The sequence below is a fragment of the Bos indicus genome, chromosome 2 (assembly GCF_029378745.1).
Source record: "Bos indicus isolate NIAB-ARS_2022 breed Sahiwal x Tharparkar chromosome 2, NIAB-ARS_B.indTharparkar_mat_pri_1.0, whole genome shotgun sequence".
Lineage (NCBI taxonomy): Eukaryota > Metazoa > Chordata > Mammalia > Artiodactyla > Bovidae > Bos > Bos indicus.
Window position 1 is genome coordinate 107,271,683 of NC_091761.1, and position 25,904 is coordinate 107,297,586.

Here is a 25,904-nt window from a genome sequence, read left to right on the forward strand (position 1 = left end):
TATTATCCCATTTTCCTCACTCAATTAGTTTGAAGTCGCATTTGTTTCCTCAGGCTGCTGTAATAAAGTACCATGAACTGGCTGGCTTAACACAATGGAAATTTGGTCTCTTACAGTCTGGAGGCTTGGGAGTCTGAAATCCAGGTGTTGGCAGGGCCATGCTCCCTCTGAAGCCTGTAGGGGAATCCTTCCTTGCCTCTTCCTAGTTTCCTGTGGTTTGCTGGTCATCTCTGACATGCCTTGGCTTGTACCTGCAACACTCTGCTCCTCCACTTTCACATGGCACTCTTGCGGTCTCCTCATCTCTTTCACTCTATGCATCTCTGTGTGTCCAAATTTCCCCTTTTTATAAGGACACAGTCCTGTTGGATGAGGGATCCCTATAATGACCTCATCTTAACTTGATCATCAGCAGGACCCTTTTCCCAAATAACATTGCATCGATAGATCCTGGGGGCTTAGGATTTCAGCATCTTTCAGGGGACAATCCAACCCCTAATAGAAGCTATTGACTCAAACTCTATTTTAGTGTCTTTCCTAAAAACTACAATATAAATCCTTGACTTCAAAGGATAGTATTGAACTGATTCCTTCCCTCTCCTCCTGAACATAGCAAGATACTTAAGTTTAAACACACTTAAGCACACTTTAACACATTTCTCTCTCCATAGTTTTATGCTATTGTGGTTATACAGTTTAATCATATGTATTTTAAATCCTACAGGCATCATTATTATTTTATGCATCTTACTGTTTTTTAAAACCTAAATGGTTGTATTTATATACAAATTAATTTTTGCATTGGTAACCAAAAAGTTGGAAAGACACCACTTAGCACAATTATTTTGATAGAAGAGTTTACAAGTAGACTTGTGGACTTTTCCTATTTTGATTTTTTTCAGTGATAATTGTTTCTTGGTCATATGTTAACAATCAAGTAACAGCAGCAGCTGCTAAGTGAAGGATGATGAAGGGCAAAGCTGAAGCCCAGACTCTGTCCCTCTCCTGGCAGTGCCTGGGAGGGGTGGGAAAGGGATGGGTGCAAAGGGGAACAGCCTGAGCCGCCCAGGGAGGCTCTGGGGGCATCTAACGCTGAGCACTCAGACCTGAGGGCCAGGCTGGGCTCCCAAACTATTCTGGGAATGGAAGGACTGGGGATGGGAGAAGACGTGACCTTCCCACTGTGAACTCACCCACCTCTTCACTTAGGCATGAGCTTAAGAAAAAAGAAAAACAGACTTGAAATCCAGTCTCCATGAGCTCTCCCAGGATCTGCGGCCTCCTCTACCTGTACCCTAACTTCCCCGCCTGTTCTGCACTCAGAGGTTTAAGCCAGGCCTGAACCCCCCACCCCGCCAACCTCCAAATAAGTGCAACGGAATGAGCTTGAGTGAAAAATCCACTTTAATAATCCAGCTTCAGCTCAGCTGAGAACTTCCCCTCTCACGTGTGAGAGAAGTTTCTCCAGAGGTCTCAGTCTACCAGGAGGCTACGGCTCAGAGAAGGGAACAGCTCAAAGAAGCCCTAAAAGAGAAGGCAACATGGGATTTGTGGTTAGTGGAGACCAGATGGGGGGTGCCCCACTGCTCACTGTCTACCAACACAGCCCAGCAAGAGAGGAAGGCATAGTTGCTTCGCCCACAGTTGACTGCTGTCAGTCTTCTCATCCCCAATCTCCTCTCCAACTTTTCATTATCCTCTGGGGGCTGATGAGGGCCCCTGAGCTTTGAGAAGAAGGGGGACCCTACTTTGCCTACACGGTAGCACTAAGACAACCAGCCCCGTGCACGGGCCGCTCACTTGGTGATGGTGCCCCAGGACTGATCCAGGTACCAGATGGGGAGGGAGCCTGGCTTCCACAGTGACGGGGGAGAGGGTTCAGAGTCACCTTAAAGAGAGTGATGGTCTGGAGTACTCCTGTGGTGCAGGCTGTCTCCCGGATGGAATGCATGGCCAGCTGGGGGCTGCCTAAATCCAGCACCCGCAGACCTAGCCGAGAGGCCAAGATAGGTCCGATGGTGGTGCCGCAGGGCGAGTCATTCCGGACCATGAGATCCTGCGGAGAGGAAGGGCCGTTCACGAGCAACATGTAACACCTGTTTCTTAAGACCCAGGAGGAAGTCACCTTAGAACTGAGGGGCTGAAAGGAGTCTGGTACAACGTCCACTCCGACCTCCCCAAAGAGTGGACGTGACCGGTGTAAAGTCCCAAGGCTGACACTAAGGCAGGCCCGAAGGACAGGATATTCTGAATCGGTCCCATTCTCTCCATCTGCATTACCACCAGCGCAGTTCTAACTACCTCGTACTGCCTTTCACACAATCCATTCCCCACGCAGCGGGCAGGGGGACTGGAAATATATATGTACCCTTTATGTCCCCTTGCTTCGTAACATGCACCCCCACCCCACCCACACATAAAGAAAAGTCACTCAGTAATCTTACGGAGAGATCTGACAGAATGTGGTCCACTGGAGAAGGGAATGGCAAACCACTTCATATTCTTGCCTTGAGAACGCCATGAACAGTATGAAAAGGCAAAATGATAGGATACTGAAAGAGAAACTCCCCAGGTCAGTAGGTGCCCAATATGCTACTGGAGATCAGTGGAGAAATAACTCCAGAAAGAATGAAGGGATGGAGCCAAAGCAAAAAGAATACCCAGCTGTGGATGTGACTGGTGATAGAAGCAAGGTCCGATGCTGTAAAGAGCAATATTGCATAGGAACCTGGAATGTAAGGCAAATTGGAAGTGGTCAAACAAGAGATGGCAAGAGTGAATGTCGACATTCTAGGAATCAGTGAACTGAAATGGACTGGAATGGGTGAATTTAACTCAGATGACCATTATATCTACTACTGCAGGCAGGAATCCCTCAGAAGAAATGGAGTGGCCATCACGGTCAACAAAAGAGTCTGAAATGCAGTACTTGGATGCAATCTCAAAAACGACAAAATGATCTCTGTTCATTTCCAAGGCAAACCATTCAATATCACAGTAATCCAAGTCTATGCCCCAACCAGTAACGCTGAAGAAGCTGAAGTTGAATGGTTCTATGAAGACCTAGAAGACCTTTTAGAACTAACACCCAAAAAAGATGTCCTTTTCATTATAGGGGACTGGAATGCAAGAAACACCTGGAGTAACAGGCAAATTTGGCCTTGGAATATGGAATGAAGCAGGGCAAAGACTGATAGAGTTTTGCCAAGAAAATGCACTGGTCATAACAAACACCCTCTTCCAACAACACAAGAGAAGACTCTATACATGGACATCACCAGATGGTCAACACCGAAATCAGATTGATTATATGCTTTGCAGCCAAAGATGGAGAAGCTCTATACAGTCAGCAAAAACAAGACCAGGAGCTGACTGTGGCTCAGACCATGAACTCCTTATTGCCAAATTCAGACTGAAATTGAAGAAAGTAGGGAAAACCACTAGACCATTCAGGTATGACCTAAATCAAATCCCTTATGATTATGCAGTGGAAGCGAGAAATAGATTTAAGGGCCTAGATTTGATAGATAGAGTGCCTGATGAACTATGGAATGAGGTTCGTGACATTGTACAGGAGACAGGGATCAAGACCACCCCCTTGGAAAAGAAATGCAAAAAAGCAAAATGGTTGTCTGGGGAGGCCTTACAAATAGCTGTGAAAAGAAGAGAAGCGAAAAGCAAAGGAGAAAAGGAAAGATATAAACATCTGAATGCAGAGTTCCAAAGAATAGCAAGAAGAGATAAGAAAGCCTTCTTCAGCGATCAATGCAAAGAAATAGAGGAAAACAACAGAATGGGAAAGACTAGGGATCTCTTCAAGAAAATCAGAGATACCAAAGGAACATTTCATGCAAAGATGAGCTTGATAAAGGACAGAAATAGTATGGACCTAACAGAAGCAGAAGATATTAAGAAGAGGTGGCAAGAATACAGAGAAGAACTGTACAAAAAAGATCTTCACGACCCAGATAATCACGATGGTGTGATCACTGACCTAGAGCCAGACATCCTGGAACGTGAAGTCAAGTGGGCCTTAGAAAGCCCACTACGAACAAATCTAGTGGAGGTGATAGAATTCCAGTTGAGCTATTCCAAATCCTGAAAGATGATGCTGTGAAAGTGCTGCACTCAACATGCTAGCAAATTTGGAAAACTCAGCAGTGGCCACAGGACTGAAAAAGGTCAGTTTTCATTCCAATCCCAAAGAAAGGCAATGCCAAAGAATGCTCAAACGACTGCACAATTGCACTCATCTCACACACTAGTAAAGTAATGCTCAAAATTCTCCAAGCCAGGCTTCAGCAATATGTGAACCGTGAACTTCCTGATGTTCAAGCTGGTTTTAGAAAAGGCAGAGGAACCAGAGATCAAATTGCCAACATCCGCTGGATCATGGAAAAAGCACGAGAGTTCCAGAAAAGCATCTATTTCTGCTTTATTGACTATGCTAAAGCCTTTGACTGTGTGGATCACAATAAACTGTGGAAAATTCTGAAAGAGATGGGAATACCAGACCACCTGATCTGCCTCCTGAGAAATTTGTATGCAGGTCAGGAAGCAACAGTTAGAACTGGACATGGAACAACAGACTGGTTCCAAATAGGAAAAGGAATTCGTTAAGGCTGTATATTGTCACCCTGTTTATTTAACTTATATGCAGAGTACATCATGAGAAACGCTGGACTGGAAGAAACACAAGCTGGAATCAAGATTGCAGGGAGAAATATCAATAACCTCAGATATGCAGATGACACCACCCTTATGGCAGAAAGTGAAGAGGAACTAAAAAGCCTCTTGATGAAAGAGAAAGTGGAGAGTGAAAAAGTTGGCTTAAAGCTCAACATTCAGAAAACGAAGATCATGGCATCCGGTCCCATCACTTCATGGGAACTAGATGGGGAAACAGTGGAAACAGTGTCAGACTTTATTTTGTCTCCAAAATCACTGCAGATGGTGACTGCAGCCATGAAATTAAAAGATACTTACTCCTTGGAAGGAAAGTTATAACCAACCTAGATAGCATATTCAAAAGCAGAGACATTACTTTGCCAATAAAGGTTCGTCTAGTCAAGGCTATGGTTTTTCCTGTGGTCATGTATGGATGTGAGAGTTGGACTGTGAAGAAGGCTGAGCACTGAAGAATTGATGCCTTTGAACTGTGGTGTTGGAGAAGACTCTTGAGAGTCCCTTGGACTGCAAGGAGATCCAACCAGTCCATTCTGAAGGAGATCAGCCCTGGGATTTCTTTGGAAGGAATGATGCTAAAGCTGAAACTCCAGTACTTTGGCCACCTCATGCAAAGAGTTGACTCATTGGAAAAGACTGTGATGCTGGGAGGGATTGGGGGCAGGAGGAGAAGGGGAGGACAGAGGATGAGATGGCTGGATGGCATCACTGACTCGATGGATGTGAGTCTGAGTGAACTCCGGGAGTTGGTGATGGACTGGGAGGCCTGGCGTGCTGCGATTCATGGGGTCGCAAAGAGTCGGACACGACTGAGTGACTGATCTGATCTGATCTGATCTGAATCTTAGTGGTTTTAAAAATATAGCTATGGGAAGTTTTAAACTACTTGATTTGTATTCTGGTAAACAAAAGTAAATATGTGATGGTAAACATACCATTATAATAACGATGATAGACATCAAGATTTTCCACATAAAAGAAAATTACAAAACCAAGTAGTAACTGTTCTTTTTTTAAAAATGAAAATCGCAGTATTAACTCACGATTTTTAAAATATGTACATTTTTCCTATGTCCTTAGAAATGACCCCAAAGCATTCCTCCCCCCGCCCCCACAATAACAAAGAACACTCATGATGCTAGACAAGCCTCTGACATCAATATCCATCAAAGGCCACCAAGTCTGGGGAGAGAAATGAGCAAGATGAGCCTGAAATTTCCTCTTGGGCCAAAAAGCAAGACAACTACCCAGAGTCATGACAGAGAACACAGGAGTTATGTGGAAAGGACTCCCGCTGGTCAAAGTCACGACAATTTGAGCGTGAAATGACATGACTATGTGGACCAGATCCACCTGAACCAGCGGAAATCTATGATTCTCAATTTACAAGACCATCAAAAAGGGAGGCAGCCATGAAAACACTTCACCTTGAAAACTGGTTATTAAAGGGAACAGTAAGTATTTGTCCTAACTTTCCAGGAGCAACCATACTTCACAATAATCAAATGGCCCTACTGGATGGGAGAAAGTTCTACTTCACAGAAGAATGATAGCTAATAAATGCAAAAGGAATAAAAAAAATGGACGGGGGCATTTCTTCAGTAAACACTGATGAAATTATGGACTTAGGCAAGGATTATCAATTAGTGTTAAAACTCAGCACTTGTCTGATTGATGGGAAGCTCATCACTTGTACAGGTTACTGTCCGGTCAAAGGAGAAATACCTCCACGCAGCGGAGGGACTGAGGGCAACCCTCCCAGTGTGGTGATCAACCTTATTATCACTACGGGTGAATCACCCAGATAGTATGTGGGTGAGACAACGTGGAGGACACACCTCTCACGATGTCTTCTGGCCAAAAAGGTTTAACCTGAATCCATCAAGCCTTTAGATATGAATTCTAGATTGCAGGAAATACACGGGCTAGAGGCTTAAACTCAATGACACCATGAGGAAGCAACCAGGAAAATCCAAAAAGGAAGGAGACATCACATGGGATGATGAGCCTGGTTTCTTCAATAAGTCAATGTTATTTAAAAAAAGAAGAACAACAACAAAAGTAGGTGGGGTAGCTATGCTAGATAAACAGCCAGATATAACACACGATCCTGGACTGGAAACCTAAGTGGGACAGACTGTAAAGAATGCTTTGGGGATAACTGAAAATGATCTGTGTATGAAATGAGACATAAATTTACGGAAACTAAAATTTTCTGAAGTAGAAAGATGGAGAACACTGAGTGAAAAGAGGAAACAGAAGATATATCCAAGATGATTTCATTTTTTTTTTAACAAAACGTGTGTTAAGTATATACATAGAAAAAAATCTGGAAGAGTACGTACAAATCTCTTGGGATTAATGTTTTATTTTCTCATTTCCATTTATATTTTCTAAAGTACACATGCCCTGCTTCTGCTGTAAGCTGTTGAAGAGAAATCCCCCAATGTCCTCCTACTGCCTTAGCAAAAGATCCAAACACCCTTCCTGCCTAGGAGGCCCAGCAAGACTGGCTCCTCCCCCTCATGCTCTCAGCTCTGGCTGCTCCTAATGGACCAAGATCACTCCTGCCCACTGGGGGCTTTTGCCTTGGGGCTTCCCTGGTGGCTCAGACAGTAAAGAATTTGCCTGCAATGCAGGAGACTCGGGTTCAATCCCTGGGTCAGAAAGATCCCCTGGAGAAGGAAATGGCAAGCCACTCCAGTATTCTTGCCTAGAGAATTCCATGGACAGCGGAGCCTGGCGGGCTGTAGTCCATGGGGTCACAAAGACTCAGACACGACTGAGTGACTAATTCTCATCCTCAGGCAGGGATGCTATTTACTCATAGCAGCCTCATTCTCAATGCTTAGGTCTCAGCTCAAATGTCACCTCCTCAGAGAGGCCTTACTGAGAATGGAACAACTCAGTTCTACAGTGTGAGGTGGGGGAAGCTATATGGGCAGAGCGAGCCCTAGGCTGGAGTTCAGGATGTCTAGTCCTAACTTATTAGGACCTCCCTGCTATGTCTATCACCGGACCACCTGGGCTCCAGCCCTTGAAACATATATTATCCTAACATAGATCTTAATCATTGCATATTTTTCCCTCCCTCCCTCTCTCTCTGACTAGATGGGCCGTTGCCAAAGCAAGAGTGACAATGAGTTCCAGGTTTCCTGGCCCTGAACTTCTCTTATGGAAGCCCCCAGGGCGTGTAAGAGAGACACAGGGGAGCTGGAGGTGCTGGGTGGGAAAGCGGTAGGACTAACTCTCCATTTGCCACGAGGACACTGCACCTTCAACCCCATTTTCCAGGAGTGGAAACAAAATCAAGGGAAATCAGGAGACGAGTCCAGGGTCACAGGACTAGCATCCCGTCAGAACCAGAACTGTTCCTGGCTCTGGGAACAGTTCCTGGCTCTGGTGGGGGTATATCCAACCCCACTGCTCCTCACTCAACTAGGACCCTCCTCCACTAAAGACTGTCTACCAGGCCCTCCTTACTGGGGGACCATCTGCCTGTGCCCCCCACCCCACCTTCCCAGGCAGGGTCCATCCTCACCTGCAGGGGCACCCCGACACTGCTGGCCACCTCTCGGATCAGGGCCTCTGAAACCGCATTTGAGGCATAGCGTTGCTTGCTGTTCACCTTGATCACAGGGCCCTGGGGAGAGGGAAACCAGGAGTTGAGAGGGAGGCAGAGATGCCTGACAGGTCCAGAGGAATAGGACGGGGCCTGGAAACAGTCAGGCCTCCAGACACCAGAGGAGAAGCAGGAGCGCCTCACCTTGTGGAATAAGGGCCTGTGGTTCTCCTCATGCTTGTCCCTGTAAGAGACCGAGAAGGGCCAGGGATGGCCAACAGCAGCTGTCAACATGCACCACTCGCTCACGGCAGACATTGCTAATACGGCATTCTTTCCCACCCCAGTCTGCAGGACCTCAGAGTCAAGCTAAACACAGGGCTCCAGGCAGCCTCTTGCAACTGGGGGCGGGGGGGTGTGTACAGAAGTAAGTCTGTAGACAGAGCCTCTTTGGATTGGTTAGGCATGACGTGACTTTGACCAAGTCAGGCTACAGAGCAGTCAAAAGGAAATCCCCACGGAACCTCCTGGCAGAATGAGGAGGAAGGGGAAGGGGAGAGGCGGAGCCCCAAGCCCAGGGCTGAGCCTGAAGGCAGGCCGCGCTCCAGTCTCCAGCTATGTGAGGCCTGTATGCCCAGTGCAGGAGACTCACAGGTAGTTGGGGTGCACGGCATGGGCCATGTCTGCGCTGATCATGTAGGACTTGGGGATGGCTTCCTCGAAGGCCGTCAGGTGCTGGGGCGAAGCCGAGATCCGCCGCAGCACCAGCTCCGTCAGCAGTGACTGTGCGCCCTGTGCACTCTCTGACCCCACCTGGTGACAACAGAGGCCCGGCTCTGGGGGTCTGGTCTGGGGGTCTGGAGCTGGAGGCCAGGAAGAGGGGCCCACTGCCCAAACTGGCTCAGAACCCCCACTTAATCAGTGGGTGGGAATGCAGACTGTTATCAGCCACTTCCCCAACCCTATACCACCAAAAAGCTGATGGTGAGCTGGGGCCACCGTCTAATGCTTGGCCATGTCCAGGGGAGAAAGAGAATTGTCCAATCCACTTCCATTCCTGGCTGCCTTCCTTATCCCCTGACCATCTGGGGTTCAAGCCCAGGTGCCCCAACTCCCTGGTCAATCTTCTTTCGTGCATGTGACAGGAGCTGCTAACCCTGACGTGTGCGGTTACAGGAAGCTGTGTAGCTGTGTAGGCGTCTCAGCTGGCACCCTAACCCAAGCACCCCAACCCAGGCAGGGTGAGGACCCAGCCTGCGCCAGGCCCTGGGGCTGCTAGTGCGAAAGGGCAGAGTCCCTGTCCTCCAGGAACTCACCACGTGGCACCCAGAGACATGGGAGTTGTCGTCACACTAGGAGCAGGTACAAGCTGAGCCAGAGGGCACACCGAGAGCTGAGCAAGCACAGGCAGTGTCTGGCTCATCCCTGGAGCCTCCAGAAGAGCCCTGGCCCGTGGCAGCTGCTGGATACCACTGGCTGCACAAGACTCCCCGGAGAAGACCCTCCCCAGAGCTCCCCAAGCACCTCTTCATTGTCGTAGAGGGCGATCATGCGCACGTGGGGATCCGCGGCCAGAGAGGCAGGGGCTGAGCAGGAATCGATCAAGGCCTGTTGGGAGAGCAGGCAAAAGCATCGTCCTCCCCACTCCTCCTTCCATAACTCAGCCCACCAACACCTGGGAGGCTCACTTGCTCGCCTCCCACCATCAAGGCCTGAGTGAAGCGGGCTCCAGCGGTCACCGGGCTGCATCTCTCAGGGCGCTGCTGGGTGGGAAGACATGCGGGGGGCCTTTTCGACGAGATGGGGGAAAAGCTCCCTCTCCTCCCTCACATGCCTTCCCACACAAAAGGCAGGAGGGTGTGTAAGATGGAGAGGAAGGGCTGAGAACCCTAGCAAGTCAAAAGGACCAGACAGGTCATGTAAACTAGTTGGTCTCGGCAAGGACACTAAGGGCCAAAGAGGTGACTGTGACTCCGTTGAGGTGATGCGACTGGCTGGCTGGCAGCGCAAGTGGCTATGAATCCCAGGTCTGGCTCTGGTCTCAGTTACAGCCCAAAGCCTGTCTCTGAGAACCGGACGGGGTGCAAAGGGGAGAACGGAAAGGACAGAGGGAAGAGCAGGGGTGATAGGTGAGGAGGAGGAGGAAGTGACCAGGGTAGAAAGAAGGTGGGGAATATCAATGCAGCCACCCAATGAGATGCCAAGGCTCAAAGGCGGCTGGGTGGGCTTAAGCCAGGGCTTGGGGGGGAAGGCTAAAGGGAGGGGAAGATACTGCTATACAGGATGCTAGGGTCTTTCCTTTAAAGCAGAGCTTAACTTGGAAGCAGGACAAGTCTCTGTGAGGCCCTGAACAACCCTCCTGTCGACCTCATCCCTCCAGCCCAGCCAGTGCAAAGATGGGGCCCAGAGGAGCGACACTGAGGCTGAGGCATTTAGGCCTCTCCCCATGGTCCACCCGCATCAGGGGTCTTCTCATGACCCATAGGACTCAAGGCGGTCCTCCCGCGCAGTGCTCCTGGGAGTGCCCCGCTCCTCACCTGCAGGGCACAGAAGCAGCTGTGCAGGTTGTCCAGCCGAGGGGCAAAAATGAACTCCTCGTAGGCACCACCCAGGACCTAGAAAGACAGGACGGTCATCCTGATCTTCATCCCCTCCCCAGGACTCAGCCTCTTCTCCCTGCTCCCTAGGAGCTGCGTTTGAATACATCTCCTTGGTTCCTTGCCCAACCTCTCCCACCCTCTGGCCTAGAGCACTCAGCCCTCTTTGCTGAGCTGAGAGGAGGATGGAGAAGGGCCAGGCTGGAGCTGAGGGACAGGAGGGTGCAGGCCTGCGGCTCCTGACCAGTTCCTACGGGACAGGACAAGGGAGAGACCAAACAAGAAAAGGAGAACGCCAAGGAACTAAACAGAGGAGACTAGGCGAGAAATAGAAGCTGAGCACATGTCAAACATGGGCGAGCATCCAAAGACATGGCCATCTCCTACGGTCAGCAACTGGGAGAGATACAAGGACAGGCTCCAGGAAGGGGGGGCGGTGCCCGTCCAGGTCTCCCGTCCTCAGAGGTTTGGAGCCAGCACAGGTCAAAGTGGACAGGGACCCCAGTAGCAGAAACTCCTCTGGAAGTTGTGGAAAGCTTATGCCCCCACCCAAACAGCCCGAGTAGGCAGACCTGGCGTGGGAAACCTGCTATTTTCGAGAATCACTGCATGAAAGCAGAGCGGGGTGGTCTCTACTGGGAAAACAGTGAAGTGAAAGTGAAAGCTCCTCAGTTGTGTTGACTCTTTGCAACCCCATGGACTATACAGTCCATGGAATTCTCCAAGCCAGAATACTGAAGTGGGTAGCCATTCCCTTCTCCTGGGGATCTTCCCAACCTAGGGATCAAACCCAGGTCTCCTGCCTTACAGGCAGATTCTTTACCAGCTGAGCCACAGGGAAGCCCAAGAATACTGGAGTGGGTAGCTGATCCCTTCTCCAGTGCTTGGACCCAGGAATCGAACTGGGGTCTCCTGCATTGCAGGCAGATTCTTTATCAACTGAGCTATGAGGGAAAACAGGGATGAGTATAATCGAAGGACTGGCAGAGGTGATGAGCGCTTCAGGGGGAGACATGCTCGCGCCGGCTGGAATCCCAGGGTCCCCACCCATGAGTTCCTCACCGCTGGCTGAGTGTCGGCGAGACACAGTTCCATCTCCAAGATGTCCTCGGGGCTCAGCCCCAGATGGGCGCAGAGAAGGGACGTGAGGACCGAGTGGTGCCGCTCATCCTGCAGGGCAGGGGGTGCTGAGAGGAGGGCTCACTCCCCACTCTCTCCCCTTCTCCGGAACCAGTCTCTTCCCCCCTGCGCCCCTCCCCACGAGCAGGTGGCTCTTACTGTAGCATTGAGGGGGCCTGGCTCAGGAGTCCCCTTCTCCAGCTCCTCCTGGATGGATGTGGCAAGAATGGGGACCCTGCGGGAAGACATGTGAGGGGGACGTGGGGGGAGTGCTGGAGGACACAGCAGGTGGGACACCCTGCATCAGGACCCTGCGCTCAGGCATCCCCTGATGGGGAATTGCCCTGGTCCCTCAATTCCCAGCTCCCTCTCAGCAAAGCAGAGCTCTCAGGGCCCTGGACATCTGCTGGGTCCCTGGGGTAGAACTTGACCATGGCCACTGTTAGGGAGTGGTCTCTGAGATCCCAGCAGGCACCCCCCCACCATCACCCACGCCACACCCTCCCCAGCTCCAGGCCACCACCACCTTCACCCTGTCTCACAAGTGCATCTCCATGTTGGGCCCAAAATTCTCATTGACATTTCTCTGCAGGTGGATGGCCAGGTGCGGGATGCGAAGAATGGGCCTGTCCACGTGCACCAGCCGCTGCTCCAGCCGGCCTGAGGTAGGGCACTGTGGCCAAACAGGCAGGGTCAGCCCAGGCTGGGGGGCCCTGCGTCCGCAGCTGGTTAAATCCCCTACTTCACCCAGACTAACCAAGGTGGTCCTCTGACCCAGGCTGCCCCTTCCCCCCTTCCCTGGGGGGCCCTCTGCAGGTTCCCTGAAGGGGGGTGACAGTCATTCTTCAGGCAGCTGAAGCTCAGGGCCTCCCAGATCCAACCCCAGTCCCCACCTTGACAATGACACGTCCAGCCAAGGTCAGGTCACGGTCAAACCAGGTGCTCCAGATCCCACCACCATAGGTCTCCACACCAACCTGCTGGAAGCCCACCTGGCTGCGGCGAGAGCGCCGTTTCACCTGAGTGGGACAGCCGGGAACAAGTATTCAGAAAAGGCCAGGCGGCATGATTTGGCGCCGAGAGGACGGGTAGTGTGACACAGAAGGGCCCCAAGAGTGGAGGAAGGAGCTGACAAGTCTTCTCTGCACACCCCCTGATGCCTCCCTTCTCCCGGGAAGCCCCTCTTCCTTACCCGGAGGCAGGGACTGTCCGTGTGGGCCCCAATGAGGCTGAAACCATTGCCGGGAACGTACTGGCCCCCCACAGCAAATGCGATGATGGTGGAGGAGTTCCTGGTCAGGAAGTACTGGGGTGGGGGTTTCGAGCTGGATTAGCCAGAGCACAGGACTTAGAGCCCCAGCCCAGGTTCCTACCTCTCCGCCCCCACCCCATCCCCAGTACCTTGCTCTCCGGCTTGATATCCCAGCTCTCGGTCTCCTTGAGTTCATGGAAGCCGGCCTGGAGGAGGCGACTGCGGCACTCGGCCACCGCTGTAGGGAAAGAACCCTCTCACGGTTGATCGAAGCCGGGAGGAGGCACACCGGCTCCCTACCCGCCCCCTGCCCTGGTCACTCACCGTGGAAAGGAGAGGGGCTCCGGTTGACGAACTTGAGCAGTTCCCGGGCCGCGGCCTGAACCGCCTCTTTGCGGGCCCTGCCGCTCATGGCCACCTAGGGGACGGGGGTCGGGGGGGGCGCTCATACGCTTACGAGGTCTAAGACCCCTGACCCATCTCGGCTTCGGGAACCTCTCCAGCCAATCCCCACCGAGTGAGGGCTCGCAGGCTCAGACCTCGGCTTCCGCCCCTTTCCCCACACCAAGAGACGCAGAAGGCCGGGCTCCAACCCACCGGAAAGTATCACAACCCTCCCGCTGCGCTCCGGGCCCAGCCGGTCCCAGACGGCCCGCCCCCTAATCCGAGTTTCAGTCCGGCCCCACCAAGTCCATCCCCACGTGACCGACTAGCTGGAAATCCCGGTCAGTTCCCAAACTCTGAGCTCGCAATCAGAGGCCCCTAACTCTGAGCGGGCCCGTACACCACGTGCGTGACCCCACCCCAGAACCAAAGCCCTGTCCCCTAGGGAACACCCCACCTGGGTCTCACCCCTGAACAACCCGGGAAGGTAAAGTCACTTGGGATCAGACTTTCGGTTTCGTTTAGGGTCGAGGGGAGCCCCCCACGTCAGCAAGCGCGCTGCTGAGCTTGGACCCGGGCGGGCACCTGGGCGGGTCTAGGATCGAAGTTCGTCGGGGACGAACAGAGGCCACCTACCTGCATGGCCTTACTTGTGGGCCTGCGTCCGAGTGCCCGGCCCCTGCGCACAGCCCGCCCCGACTCCCGCCGCTATAGCCCCGCCCCGGCCCTGAGGCTCGCCCCGCCCCGCCCTCCGCCCCTTCTACGGGGGTGGCGGACGCCCTCTGCCGACCCGGAGGTGCTAGGACAGCCTGGAACGGCAGGCCCGATTCTTTAACCCCCAACCCCCAAGTTAGGGAGTCCAGGAGAAAACGCCTCCGCCAGCTCACCTGGTCACCTGGGTGTTGTACAAAGTGCTCTCTCTCCCCACAGGCACTCTGGTGGTAATAAAAGCAACATGGTTAATGTTTATGGAGGGCTGACGATAAGTTTTAGCTTTATAATAAAGCTTAATGCGCTAGGTAGTTTAATCTTCATTGCCCTTTCAACTTTATATCTTTACCGTCCCTGGTCAGTGAACTAGATCTCGAAAGCAGCTGTGAAGGGAAAAAAAAAGGACAGAAAAAGACAAACTCCATATATTCTTGTAGGCAATTCCAATATTCCTATGTCAAGAGTGTTAAGTAGCAATTTTTAAAACCCAGGAACACATTTGGTTATAATGGCCATCACTTTAAAATCTACAATCAATGCTGCAGAGGGTGTGGAGAAAAGGGAATCCCCTTACACTGTTGGTGGGAATGTAAATTGGTCTATCCACTAGGGAGAACAGTATGGAGGTTCCCTAGAAAACTAAAAGTAGAGCTAACATACGGTATATGCCCAGCAATCCCACTCCTGGCCATATATCTGGAGAAAGTCATATTTCAAAAGATACATGGGACTTCCCTGGTGCTTCCGTGGTTAACCAGACTCTGCCTTCCAGTGCAGCGGATGTGGTTTTGATCCGTGGTCGGAAACTAAGATCCCACATGTTGCAGACAACTAAGCCTGCGCCACTACTCAGCAACAAAAAGATTCCACATGCCACAACTAAGACCCGGCACAGCCAAATCAGTATTTTAAAAAAAGAGAGAGAGAGAAAAGATGCATGCATCCCAATGTTCACTGCAGCCCTATTTCCAATAGCTGGGACATGGATGCTACCTAAATGTGCATCGATGGATAAAGAAGATGTGGTACATATATACAATGGAATATTACCCAGTCATAAAAAAACCCAATAATACAATGCCATTTGCAATGAGAAGGATGGACCCAGAGATTGTCATACTTAGTGAGGTAAGGCAAAGAAAGGCAAATATATGACATCACTTATATGTGGAATCTAAAAATATGCTACAAATCAACTTATTTACAAAACAGAACTATGGTCACAAATGTAGAAAACAAACTTATGGTTCCCAAGGAGGAAGGAGGGGAGGGATAAGATCAGAGATTGGGATTGACGTATAAACACTGCTGCTGCTGTTACTGCTAAGTCGAATCAGTCGTGTCCAACTCTGTTCGACCCCATAGATGGAAGCCCACCAGGCTCCTCTGTCCCTGGGATTCTCCAGGCAAGAACACTGGAGTGAGTTGCCATTTCCTCCTCCAATGCATGAAAGTGAAAAGTGAAAGTGAAGTCGCTCAGTCGTGTCCAACTCTTAGCAACCCCATGGACTGTAGCCTACCAGGCTCCTCCGTCCATGGGATTTTCCAGGCAAGAGTACTGGAGTGGGGTGCCATTGCCTTCTCCAATATAAACACTACTGTATATAAAATAGATAATAAGCACCTACTGTATAGCACAGGGAACTCTACTCAGTACTCTGTAATGATCTATATGGGAAAAGAATCTTAAAAAGGAGTGTATATATGTATATGTATAACATTCACTTGCTGTACAGCAGAAAGTAACACAACATTGTAAACTATACTCCAATTTTTACTGGAGTATAGTTAACATTAAAAAAAAAAAAAAAAACCCAGGTCCTTGCCTAGCCATTGACTCTGATCAGGACTCTTGATGGTCCCTAGGTTCAACATAGGGGCCAATTACCAGGGGTGTTAAAAACATTCCAGGGATTTCAGGTTGATGGAGCAATCTGCTGTTTATGTACTGGAGTAGGAATATCAATGGCAACCCACTCCAGTATTCTTGCCTGGAGAATCCCAGGGACGGGAGCCTGGTGGGCTGCCATCTATGGGGTCGCACAGAGTCAGACACAACTGATGTGACTTAGCAGTAGCAGTAGCAGGAATGTCAAGGGAGTGAGGAGTAGTTGGAAAGATCCTGCGGCCCTCAATTCAAAGGAATAGATATTGCAATGTCGTATTCAGGAATATGAGCTTCCCTGGTAGCTCAGCTGTTAAAGAATCCACCTGCAATGCAGGAGACTGTGGTTCAATTCCTGGGTTGGGAAGATTCCCCTGGAGCAGGGCATGGCAACCCACTCCAGTATTCTTGCCTGGAGAATCCCCATGGGCAGAGGAGCCTGGCGGGCTACAGTCCATGGGGTTGCAAAGAGTAGGACCCAACAGAGCGACTAAGCACATTCAGGAATATACACACTAGGTGATGGGTTAAATTCATGGCGTTCCCTCATTGTTCCCTGGAATGCCATTATGTATAAAAATTCACTGCTGAGTGGGACATGAAGAGAACATTCTTGCTCTCTGAGGAGCCAGAGGCTGGCTACTGGTGGAGGAACACATTCAAGGACAGTGACAAGAGCAAAAACAGGGATGCAAACAGGGTAAGGGAGGGAGACTTAGCTCAGAACTCTTTAATGTTCTGATCACAAAGAAGAGTACTTGTTCACAGCAATTGCAAATCAATTGTACTTGGATAAAAAATAAATAAAAACAATTCAAATAAGTAAAATGTATCATGTTTTTAAAAAAATACACGTTAATGTGAGCAATTCAAATATCAATAAAATGCAAAACTTAAAAAGTGAAAGTGAAAGTAAATGTTTGAAAAATTGAACATCCAGTCTTAATAAAAACAAAACCAGGGAATTCCCTAGCGGTCCAGTGGTTAGGACTCCACACTTTCACTGCCAAGAGTGCAGGTTCAAGCACAGCCGAAAAAAAAAAAGAACCACCAAAAAACCAAACAAAAAACAAAACCAAAATCCTCTCAAGAAAACGAGAAGAGAAAGGATAAAGGCTGTTTTCCAGAAATCTAGAGCAGACATTGTGGGGAAATACAGAAGTATCCCTGTTCAAATCAGAAGCTGATGAGCTGTTATCACTGGTAATCAATGTGGATCCGAAGTCAGAGCCAGTGCCAGAAAACGATTTTATATGTAAAAGCATAATCTGTCCCTATTTGTGGGTTATATTTTTTTTACCAAGGGCTTCCCTTGTGACTCAGCTTGTAAAGAATCCGTCTGCAATACAGGAGGATCTTGCTTTGATCCCTGGGTTGGGAAGATCCCCTGGAGAAGGGAATGGCTACCCACTCCAGTGTTCTGGCCTGGAGAATTCCATGGACTGTACGGGGTTGCAAAAGTTGGACAGGACTGAGCAACTTCCACTTTCACTTTCGTAATTACCAAGACAATAAACTGACGAGCTGTTAGAACTGGAAGAAGGGGTGGCCTGATTTGAAAAATCATCGGCTTTCCTGTACAATAATCAAACAGAAAATATAATCATAAAAAGGTGCTATTTACCAGAACAAGAGAAACTGTTAAATTACTAGGAATGAGCATCTGTGTGACCCAATCTCAAGTAGCCAGGGAAATGCATGTTAAAAGTGAGATAGCATTTTTGATTTGTCAGATTAGCAAAAATGAAAAAGATTGGTAATATCAAATGTAGGAGAAAGCCTGGGGTCATGTATGTCTTTCTACCCAATTCTGTGGTATAAACACTCCCTATGGCTAATTCTAGACTGCCAACATGAACTGAAAGTGGAATTGAGAAGGAATTTGGAAAAGCAAACCATTGTGTAGATTTCTACCAAACGGATGCAAATAGACACAAATAACCTCAGGAACATAGATTTGTAGTAAAATAATTAAGAAAGTGATGATTTTTGAGTATTTATAACCTCTATTTCAATATAATTTCTTTGGTTGTTAAGTTTATATAATTTCATTTTTAAGGATTGCTGTGTTTAACAATAGGATCACAAAATTCCTAGAAATTTGACGGTCAGTTCTTATGAGCTGGTCCAAGCTGACTCTAACACACCACTTCGCCCATACTCTACACCTCTGTTCTGCAAGGTGTGATTGGTTGACCTGGGAATTTTTCAGAAATTCAGAATCTCAGGGCTTACCTCAGATCTACCAAATCAGAGCTGCATGTTAAGGAGATCCCTAGATGATTTGTATTCACATAAAAGTTTGAGACAAAATGTTTCAGATTTCCTTGTGGCACTAAGAAATGATGTGAGGTCAATCTTGATGTATTATGATAGGAAAAAGTACCAAATATACTGTTGAGGGAGGAAAAGAGCAATTTCCAGAATAATGTTTATAGGACAAGAGTATTTTGGTAAAACTCACACAATGAGCTAAATTTCTAGATTTTATATAAATATGTATGTAAATTCATGGCAATGTGTTTGGAAGGAGAGTGGCCATCTCTGGATAAGGAAATGGCATTGGGTGTGAAGTGAAGAGTCAAGAAGGGACCTCATCTATCCAAAAAATGTCTCTGAGAATCAGTCTTGCCTTCAGCCTCCTCAAGAAAATCTTCCCCACCAGTCCTTATCTGGTGTTTACAATGCTACCATTTATTATTTATCTTTTTGGTTGAACAACTATTTAAGTGCAAATGCCTGTGTTAACACAGCAATCTGTTACACATTTCAGTGTGAGTTGATTTGATATGTGTGTCCTTTCTGATCAGTTTATGAGAGATGGTTCCTACGTAGTAATTTGTCACATAATACATTTGGGATAGAGAAGACCAAAGCAATGCTGTAGGGAGAAGGCATTTAGAGTGAGTGTGAGTGTGTGTGTGTGTGTGTGTGTGTGTGTCCTGCCCTGTCTGCTAAAATGGGTACAGTGAGAAGCTAAATCAGAAGACCTTGATTTCCTGATGCTAAGACAGTCCTGGGTACCTCATAGCTGGTAGATATCTCGGTTGTTTAACTAAGTAAATAATTCACTTCTGGGTCTTGCATAACACGGCACAATTTGTTCTCTTACGTCGTTGTTGGATGGCCACTTAAGTTTCCAACACGTGTTTTCTGCTCAAGTCCTGTTTTCCGAGCAAGACTCAGCTGTGTAAGATCTACAAATCCCAGAGTGCCTGGAGGAGAGTTGCTCAGGCAAGATTATAATTTTCAACCAAGGCTGCAGGAGGGAGGTTTGAAAAAGCATTTTATTTAGTTAAAAAGAATGAGTGCCTGTACAGGTACAACTTCCAAGATATATTATTAAGTGAAAAAACAAGTGGTGCAGAATGGCAGTTATGGTGTGCTGTCATTCATGTGTATAAATATCCGACTACATATTCCTACATGTTTAAGACATGTCAGGAAACACACAAAAAATGGTAACTGACTCTAGGAAGGAGAAAAGTGATAGGTGAGAGTTGAGGGTAGAGGGAAACTTCCTTTATCCTATGAAAAGGATTCCTATAAATCCTTCTGCAGTTTTTGAATTTTTTTCTATGTGTGTACATAGTAAAGCTTTTAAAAAGTAAATACGAAAAAGTTTTTTTAAAAAAAACTAAAACTGAAACTAAGAAGTAACAGGTGGCAAAATAATCTTTGAGTGCTTTCTGTGACTAAATGTTTGTCGTTTCTGCACCGTGATTGAGTTGGTAGCATTTGTTGGTTAGGGTTTAACCCTACAGCTTTCAGTTAAAAAAAAAAAGGCCCACGTGAGGCTTCCCTGGTGATCCAGTGGCCAAGACGCTGCACTCAATGCAGAGGGCTTGGATTCGACCCCTGATCAAGGAACTAGATTTCACATGTCACAATTAAGAGTTCCCAGGTCCCAACTAAAGATCCTGCATGCCACAACAAAGACTGAAGATTCCACACGCTGCAGCTAACACCTGGCACAGGGTAATACATAAATACATATTTTTAAAAATTAAAAAATGCCCCCCCCAAAGCTGTATTACCCTCTGATATGGAAATTGTCTTTTGATATTGATATTTTAAACAAAAAATAAATTGGGAATGAGACAGGAAAAGCTTCAGAAAAATGTACTCAACTCTGTTAATTCCTTACCCGCACATGAGCTAAAAACTATTGATCCTACCTCTTCCCTATTCCTCACTCCCCTCCTCTTCACTCACCTCCAACTCGGTACAACTCATCTGCTCCATCATTGTAATCACTCCCTTGCACACGCCTCCAGTCCTTGGCTCACTCTAGGTTTGCTTACTTGCCTGGCGAAAACCCTGACTGACTCAGCCAGCTCCCCATGCCTCATGTCTGTACCTGGCACATAGTAGATGAATAATGAATATTTATTAGGTGAATTAATTTTATTTTATTTTTTCTCTGCACTATGTGGCTTGTGGGATCTTAGTTCCCTGACCAAGGATTGAACCCGGGCGCCAGGAGTGAAAGTGTGGAGTCTTAACCACTGGATATTGACAACTGTGTGCATGCTCAGTCGTGTCTGATTCTCTTCAACCCCATGGGCTGTAGCCTGCCAGGCTCCTCTGTCCATGGAATTCTCTAGGCAAGAATCCTAGTGTGGGTTGCCATGCCCTTCTCCAGGGGATCATCCTGACCCAGGGATCTAACCCAGGCCTCCTGCATTTTGGGCAGATTCTTTACTGTCTAAGCCATCAGGGACTCTATCCTTTGATACAGCAACTCAAACCTTAACATTTATCTTCAGGATTGAAATGCAGGTACACAGATTCAGATGTAAACTGCTTTTTCAGTGTAGTGTCATTCAGAATAGTGAACTGAAACAACTTAAGTGTCCAACTACAAATGACTGGCAAAAGTATTATATAGCCATGTGAGAAAATATTCCACAGTCTTCTAATTATTGTTGTTATTTAGTCGCTCAGTTGTGTCCAACACTTTTGCGACCGCATGAACTATAGCCCGCCAGGCTCCTCTGTCCATGGGATTTCCCAGGCAAAGATACTGGAGTGGGTAGCCATTCCCTTCTCCAGGGAATCTTCCTGACCCAGGGATCAAACCCTTGTCTTTTGCGTCTCCTGCAATGGCTAGTGGATTCTTTACTAACTGCGCCACCTGGAAAGCCCCTTAACCACAGGACTGTTGAGGAATAAAATTTCTGTTATTTGTGAGAAGTGCCTCTCATCCCACCACAAGGAGAAGTCCTTGGGCCACAGCTAGAGTAAGCCTGCGCACCCCAGTGAAGCACCCACAGCCCACAACTAAGACCCAGTGCAGCCAAAAAGTAATAACAAGAAATGGTCCTCATAGAATAATCCCCAGCAATAAAAAGGAACAAACTACCGCTAACCACAGCAACTTGGATGGATCTCACAGGCATTACGCTAAGCTAAGAAAATGACAAAATTATAGACTTGGAGAACAGAGGAGTGGTTGCCAAGGGCCAAGGAAGGCGGAGAAAGGGATGGGCGTGACTCTCAAAGAGCACCACAGGGAATAACTTGATGGTGGTGGAATGGTTCCACACCTTGATTATGATAGTGGTTGCATGATTACACATGTGATAAAGTTTGAGAGATACCTGTTGAAATACAGGACACCCAGTGAAGTTTGAATTCCAGATAAACAAAGGATAACTTCTTAATCTAAGTGTGTCCCAAAGAGTGCATGGGATTCCCTGGTGGCTCAGACGGTAAAGAATCTGCCTGCAATTCAGGAGAGCTGGGTTCATCCCTGGGTTGGGAAGATCCCTGGAGGGGGGCATGGCAACCCACTCCAGTATTCTTGCCCGGAAAATTCCATGGACAGAGGAGCCTGGTGGGCTACAGTCCATAGGGTCACAAAGAGTTGGACACAATCAAGCAAGTAACACTTGCACTTTCACACTTACACCAAAAACAAATTTTTAACTGAGTGTCCTGTATTTGTAATATCTGGTAATCTTGGATAACATGACATAGAACTATACACACACACTTCCCCAACATCATCGGCCCGGTTGTGGTATTGTATTGTAGTCGTGTAACAGGGAACCACTGGGGGATATCTGATGAAGAGTACATGGGGCCTCTCTATTTCTGCAGATGTGTAATTGTTTCAAGATAAAAAGTTTTTTTTTTTTCCATGACCCTCCAAAGAAAAACAACTGTTTCTGTTGGTGATTAAAACAAAGAGATACAGGGAAGTGCTGCTTATTAACCTTGGGAGTTTTACGGGGCACTGTAAAACCAGAACTTCACACCAGTCTTGAGGTGTTTCCCTCTCAAATGTCAGTGACCTTGTTTAGTTACTGACAGTTTAACAGAGTGGTTATGTGCGAGGGCTCAGGATCAAACACCCCTAGGTTCAAGTTCTGGCTCCTCTGTCGATTGGCCATTGCAGTGCTATGCTGGAGGCAGCTCACGCTCCCACCCCTTCCAACTCCACATTCAGTGACAGCAGGCTGGTGGCTTGAGACTGGCCTGGGAGAATCCACACTACGGTGACTAGCACATCCTACAAACCAGGGCTTTGTTTTCCTCCAGAAAGCAAGCTGTTAAACATTTACCATCATACCAACATCAACAGATGCTGAACCTCAATTCCCTCATCTGTAAAATGGGGGAAAGTGAAAGTGAAAGTTGCTCGGTCATGTCTGACTCTTTGTGACCCCATGGACTGTACAGTCCCTGGAATTCTCCAGGCCAGAATACTGGAGTGGGTAGCCCTTCCCTTCTCCAGGGCATCTTCTCACCCAGGGATCGAACCCAGGTGTCCTCCATTGCAGCCAGATTCTTTACCAGCTGGACCACAAGGGAAGCAAAATGAGGAAAAGTAAGAGTAATAAGATAACGTTAGGAGGATTAAATGACATAATGTGTGTGAGGTGCTTATCATTAAGCCTGGTCAAATAATAAATGATCAATAAATGTTAGCTATGCTTACACCCTGCTATATGGAAAGTAGGTGAACAATAAGGACCTAGTGTATAGCACAGGGAACTATATTCAATATCTTGTAATAACCTATCATGGAGAAGAATCTGAAAAGGAATATATATATATATAACTGAATCATTTTGCTATACACCTGAAATTAACACAGAATTGTAAATTTATACTTCAATTAAAAAAAGATTAAGAAAAGCATGTTGCTTTTTAAGCATGTTGCATGCATGCTAAGTCACTTCAGTTGTGTCCGACTCTTTGTGACCCTATGGACTGTAGCCCACCAGGCTCCTCTGTCCATGGGATTCTCCAGGCAAGAACACTGGAGTGGGTTGCCATGCCCTCTTCTGGGAATCTTCCCAACCTGGGGATCAAACCCACGTCTCTTACGTCTCCTGCATTGTCAGGCAGGTTCTTTAACACTAGCACCAACTAGGCAGCCCAAGAAAAAGTTAGCTATTATTATTTCCTCAGTCTTATCTCTCATACTAAACTGTGAGCAACTTGAGAGCAGGTTTATGCCTTACTCACCTTGATATCTTTAGTGACTGGCACAGGGCCTGAAACACAGTAAGTGCTAAACAAACATTTGGGAAATTAATGAATAAATCACAAATAGTAGTGACTTGAGGTGCTATACCTCCAGAAAATGTGCATTTTACCAGAGGCCTTTAATCTTGGAGGTTTCAGGCCCTGTGGCAGGCTGCCAGGGAGTTCTGGGAAGCACTCACACCCCCAAAACTACTGTCTGCCCTTGGAGACCTGACCCTGACCTCCTAATGTCCCTCCCTGCCCCCTGCTGCCCCAGCTGATGCCCCCAGGTGGTGGGGACAGGCCCTTAGCTCCCCTTCTTCCGGGAGCCAAGATGGAGTGAGCATTGCTGGCTCTGAGCCTCTCTTACTGGAGGTCATTTAATCCTTGCAGGATTTGTCCTGTTTATTTTAGTGAACAGGGCTGTTTACTTTCAGTTCGTATTTCTAGGGGTGCTGCTCATTTTGCTTCCCTATTATTTACTCTTTGCAAGCACTTGGGTTTGAGTAAATATGTCTATAAAGTCCCAGAGACTGGCTTATTCTGTGTCTGGTATTTTAATGGCCTTTAAACAGTGTCTGCTCAGGTAAGCATTTTATAGATGAGTCGAAAAGATAGAGAATTCTGTTCTCGGTGGCCACTGATTCCTTCCAAGTGACGGCTGGCCGCCAGTAGCCTCTAAATCATGGCTTTTCATCAGTAATACAATATCAAAAGCCGATACCCATCTCTGGACAGAGAAACTAGCCAACCCTGGTCAGTCAGACATGGGACTCGGGGACTCTGGTAGGTATTTCCACCCTAGGACAGTGCTTAAGGTAAGAATTACTGAGTGTTTTTTAAAATGCAGATTCATGAGCCCTACCCTTGAAAATTCTGCTTTGAAAGATTTACACGAAGGCCCAGTGATGTGCGTTTTTAACCATGCTGCAAATAATTCTATCTTTAGACATTCTGAGAAACACTAGATTCTCCAAACCAAGAGTGTCAAGGGCAGCCCTTGAGCACAGTGCAATGCTCAGGGATGACACGGGAGAAGCCAGGGAACGAGATGGGGCTGTATGGAGTTATTTCCATTTTTTTTTTTTTTTGGCCATGCTATGAGGCTTTTGGGACCTTAGTTTCCCAACCAGGGATTGAACCCACACCCTCAGCAGTGAAAGCGCCGAGTCCTAACCACTGGACTGGAGTTATTTTCATCACCACTTAGCTCACCGCTATGCCCAAGTTAGCCAAGAGGACAGTGATTATGTTCTGGGAAGCCACTTGCTCAAGGTCTAGTGTGTCAGCAACTTGAGGGTCCCTGCCTGAAGTCCTGGTCATCTTTTTATCCCCCAGGCAGTGCATGGCTCACAGCTTGGCGCTCTGGACTGGCTGGGGTGCTCCCACCAAGACAGCCTTAGGACACAGGCCTGGTTACCTCAGGGTAGCCTGGGAGCCAGTTGTTGGGAATGGACGTGGCAGAGAGGCTGAGTGCCATGGTCACCTGCTGCCTCCTCTGGAGCTGAAGCTAGGTCTGTTGGAGGTCGAATGGGCACCACCAGCTCCTTCTCCTGCTTTGGCTCCTCTGCTGCGACCTGCAGGGTCCTCGGTCCATCCCACAGGGCCCATTATGACATCATCAATGCAATCTGAAATAGTAAGGGCCTCACAGCACCCGGGCTTCAGGGGGTAGCCTACTGTGGCCCAGGGTCTAAAGGATAACCCTTGACCTGGGGGAGGCTGTCCTGTATTCCGGGGGCTCCATGGGTCCATATCCAACCCCCCTACCTGCAGAATGCGAGCTCCAGGAGGGCACAGCCCACATCCACTTTGTTCAGGCTGAATCCTTAGTATCTACTGACACATAGTAAGCACTCAAAGATTTTTCTGGGTACAAGAGTATGTGAATGAGAGGTTTGGCTGGCTCCAGCCATCCATTCATTTATTCACTCGACAAGCATGTTCTGTGGCATCTGTTGCAGGTCAGGCTCTTGTCCATCTGAATAAAACTCGTTTCCTGCCCAGAGGAGCTCCCAGCCTGCTGGGAGGATGCTGGAGACACATCCTTTGTGTAATGTTCCCTGACAAGGGCTCTGAGATCTAAGGGAGATGGGGTTGTAGGGAGGAGCACACACAGTAGCAACGACAGGCCCTGAAGACAGAAAAATGGTATGTGGTCTGGCAGGATTTCCCCTGCCTGAGTCGGCGAGCCCCATCTGCCCCAGGCCCCCGTCTGTGCTGACAACC

At 48.1% G+C, this 25,904-nt stretch overlaps 1 protein-coding gene across 2 annotated transcripts; it reads right to left on the reverse strand.

Annotated features, from left to right (window-relative positions):
- Positions 1 to 1,386: 1,386 nt before the first annotated feature.
- Positions 1,387 to 25,243, reverse strand: DNPEP (aspartyl aminopeptidase). Of its 2 annotated transcripts, XM_070772790.1 has the most exons (16): positions 25,096 to 25,243; positions 14,488 to 14,535; positions 13,541 to 13,634; positions 13,366 to 13,454; positions 13,157 to 13,270; positions 12,858 to 12,983; positions 12,507 to 12,637; positions 12,124 to 12,199; positions 11,908 to 12,015; positions 10,786 to 10,863; positions 9,773 to 9,856; positions 8,901 to 9,061; positions 8,453 to 8,492; positions 8,228 to 8,329; positions 1,889 to 2,056; positions 1,387 to 1,524 (listed from the first exon to the last, which is right to left on the reverse strand). In XM_070772790.1, exons 1-16 carry the CDS (start codon positions 25,153 to 25,155, stop codon positions 1,474 to 1,476), a joined length of 1,530 nt encoding a protein of 509 aa, XP_070628891.1. In that variant the 5' UTR covers positions 25,156 to 25,243; the 3' UTR covers positions 1,387 to 1,473. The 2 variants fall into 2 exon arrangements, with proteins under 2 accessions (XP_070628891.1, XP_019832909.1); XM_019977350.2 differs by lacking the exons at positions 14,488 to 14,535; positions 25,096 to 25,243 and adding an exon at positions 14,237 to 14,326.
- Between the last annotated feature and the right edge of the window lie 661 nt (positions 25,244 to 25,904).